Raw genomic sequence first — 2987 nt, 5'->3', positions numbered from 1 at the left:
AAAGATTTATAAAAGTCAACTAAAGTTACAGCATTAAACATTTCTTTCACTGTGTGATCTGCCTGCATGTCAATCATTTCAAGTTGCAGCTCCTGTGGTGCAGTGTCAAAATCAGCAGTGATGGGATACGATAAAACATTAAATTGAGGCTCAGTTTTCTTAAAATCCTGAAATCTTGTAGTAAACTCAGCCTCTAAACTCTGCAGATAATCCCTAATCTTAGCTGAAATACTTCCAGGTACCTTCTGCTTCCCTAGTAAAGGGAAATGACAAAATTTGCCTTCATTTGCTTGCCTTGCAAAACAGATCTAGTTTTTTTAAAAATGCATTGGCATGTGTTCACATTTCATGAGGAAACAACCCCTTTCCCTGCAATGTCACATTCAGCTCATTCAGTTTTTCAAAAATATCAGCTGCAAACATCATCTCATATCTCCACTCTTCACATCCTATTTTTGCAACAAAATCATGAAATATCTCCTTAGGGTCCAGAAATAAAATAATTTCATCCTGTAATGCCCAGACTCTTTTTAATACTTTGCCCAAGATCAACCACCTCACACTGTTATGGTAAATTACATCTTCATGTTGTGCCCCCACCTCCTCAAGAAGAGATTTGTACTGTCTGTGATGGAGTGCCCTTACTCTGATTGTGTTCACAACACCAACAAAAGGATCTACCACATGCTTTAAGTCTAGTGCAGTCTTGCAGAGGCTTTCCTGATGTAAAATACAATGAAAATCCAAAATATCAGTGTCTGTGTCTTCGGCTTGTAACTTGTTTTTTAAAAGTTTCACCATACCTATATTTTTCCCACAGAAAGCTCTGGACCCATCTGTTTTAATGCTTACCATTTTGTTCCAGGATAAGCCACTTGTTTCCACACAATTAACAATACATTCTAACAAGTCCTGAGCAGTGGTTCTATTTTTCATGGATACTATACCAAGTAATTCGTCGGTGATGACGAAATGTTCATTAATTCCACGGATAAAGATGAGTACTTGTGCAGTGTCTTCAATATCTGTGCTTTCGTCCATTGTCAGTGAAAACCAAACAAAATCTTCGCTCCCAGTCTTTAGCTGGTCTGCAAGTTCGTCACTAATTAAATCAATGCGCCGCGCTATAGTCCTCCTTGACAATGAAATGCTCTCAAATTTGGTTTTAACCTCAGGACACAATACACTTGCACACTCTGCCATGCACTGTTTAATAAACTCGCCATCCGAAAAAGGTTCGTTTCGTTTAACAAGGTTAAAGGCGACCATGAAACTTGCTTCTGTAGCACTATTTTGAAGCGGTGTTTGCTTCTTCAAGCGTTTCACGAACTCCGCTGCTTTTATTTTTCGTTCTTTATCTAAAAGCTTGCAGCCAAAGTCACTGTGTTTTGTTTCGTGATGTCGTTTCAGACTGTACTCCTTGAACACGGCAACTATATCACGGCATAGTGAGCATGCGGCTTTATTTCCTGCATCAATAAAGAAATATTTGGTCGTCCAGTCTTCATTAAACAGACGGCACTTATCATCGACTTTACGCTTCTTCTTACAAGGGAACCTCCCCATCGCACCCCCCTCAGATTTAGTTATAAATTGACACAGTGGATAGGCCTTGAAAAACTAAACACAGATCAATCGAGAAAACAGGAAGAAGTTGTGTGGAACTATGAAAAAATAAGCAAATTATACAAACTGAGTAGTCCAAGTGTAAGATATGCAACATCAAGGACTCTGTAAGCTGAGGAGCGCCGTGGTCCCGTGGTTAGAGTGAGTAACTGCGGAACGAGAGGTCCTTCGTTCGAGTCCTCCCTGGAGTAAAAATTTTACTTACTTTGTTTTCGCAAAGTTACGATCCGACCGTTCATTCATTGACGTCTCTGTTCACTGTAATAAGTTTAGTGTCTGTGTTTTGCGACCGCACCGCAAAACCGTGCGGTTAGTAGACGAAAGGACGTGCCTCTCCAATAGGAACCGCGAACATTTGATCGCAAATTCATAGGTCAACCGATTCCTCCACAGGAAAACACGTCTGAAATATTCTATACGACACTGGTGACGGCATGTGCTTCACATTACAGGAATATGTTGTCGACCCACCTAACTTGCACACTTGGCGAATGGGTAAAAAGTTTCTTCTACCTTGCCCGACTTAGGTTTTCTTGTGGATGTAATAATCACTCCCAAAAAAGTGATGAAAACATAAGAGTTTGTCACATAAACGGCAACAAATGAATGCAAGTTTCACAGTCGCACAGTGTTCCCTGTGCTCTGTCAAAACAAACGTTTTTAACGTTTTCAAATTTTTCCGTGTGTAGACCGTTAAATCCTGCATGTGTCCAAACAAATCTGAAAACGTCCTGGAATTTTGGAGAGCGAAGTTGATCATGTCTGAGTGCATGAACTTTGATAATTGTCTGAAAATAAAAAAATTTAAAGTTTTCACTCGAGGGAGTATTGAACCAGGGACCTTCCGTTCCGTAGCTGCTCGCGGTAACCACGGGACCACGGTGCTCATCAGTGTACATGTACCTTGATGTGGCTTATCTTGGACACGGACTACTCAGTTTGTATATTTTGCTTATTTTTTTCATAGTTCCATACAACTTCTTCCTGTTTTCTCGATTGATCTGTGTTCAGTTTTTCATGGCCTATCCCTGTGCCAACTTATAACTAAATCTGAGGGGGGTGCGATGGGGAGGTTCCCTTGTTAGGAATCATGATTGTACTGAAGTATATATATATATATATATATATATATATATATATATATATATATATATATATATTACGCTGTACTGCTGCACAGACAAAACACAAGTAAACCACACGAAGAAGAAGAAAATTGCTCTGAACGTCGTACTATTCACTCGGCGCGGGAGAAATACAGCACTCCCATCAGCCACCGCGTTTGCGCCAATAGCAGGATGCACAGTGCTTTTTTTCCCTACCCGTGGTGGCTGATGGTAGTGCTCCCATAATCCACCGCG

General features: G+C 40.4%; 1 protein-coding gene across 1 annotated transcript; it reads right to left on the bottom strand.

Moving 5' to 3' along the window:
- Positions 1-339: 339 nt before the first annotated feature.
- LOC126199638 (general transcription factor II-I repeat domain-containing protein 2-like) lies at positions 340-1566 on the bottom strand. The gene has a single exon (XM_049936564.1). The coding sequence runs from the start codon at positions 1564-1566 to the stop codon at positions 340-342; it is 1227 nt and encodes a 408-aa protein (XP_049792521.1).
- Between the last annotated feature and the right edge of the window lie 1421 nt (positions 1567-2987).

The sequence above is a fragment of the Schistocerca nitens genome, chromosome 8 (assembly GCF_023898315.1).
Source record: "Schistocerca nitens isolate TAMUIC-IGC-003100 chromosome 8, iqSchNite1.1, whole genome shotgun sequence".
Classification (NCBI taxonomy): Eukaryota; Metazoa; Arthropoda; class Insecta; order Orthoptera; family Acrididae; genus Schistocerca; species Schistocerca nitens.
Note: the sequence above shows the minus strand (reverse complement) of the source record. Positions and strands in the feature narration are given on the sequence as shown.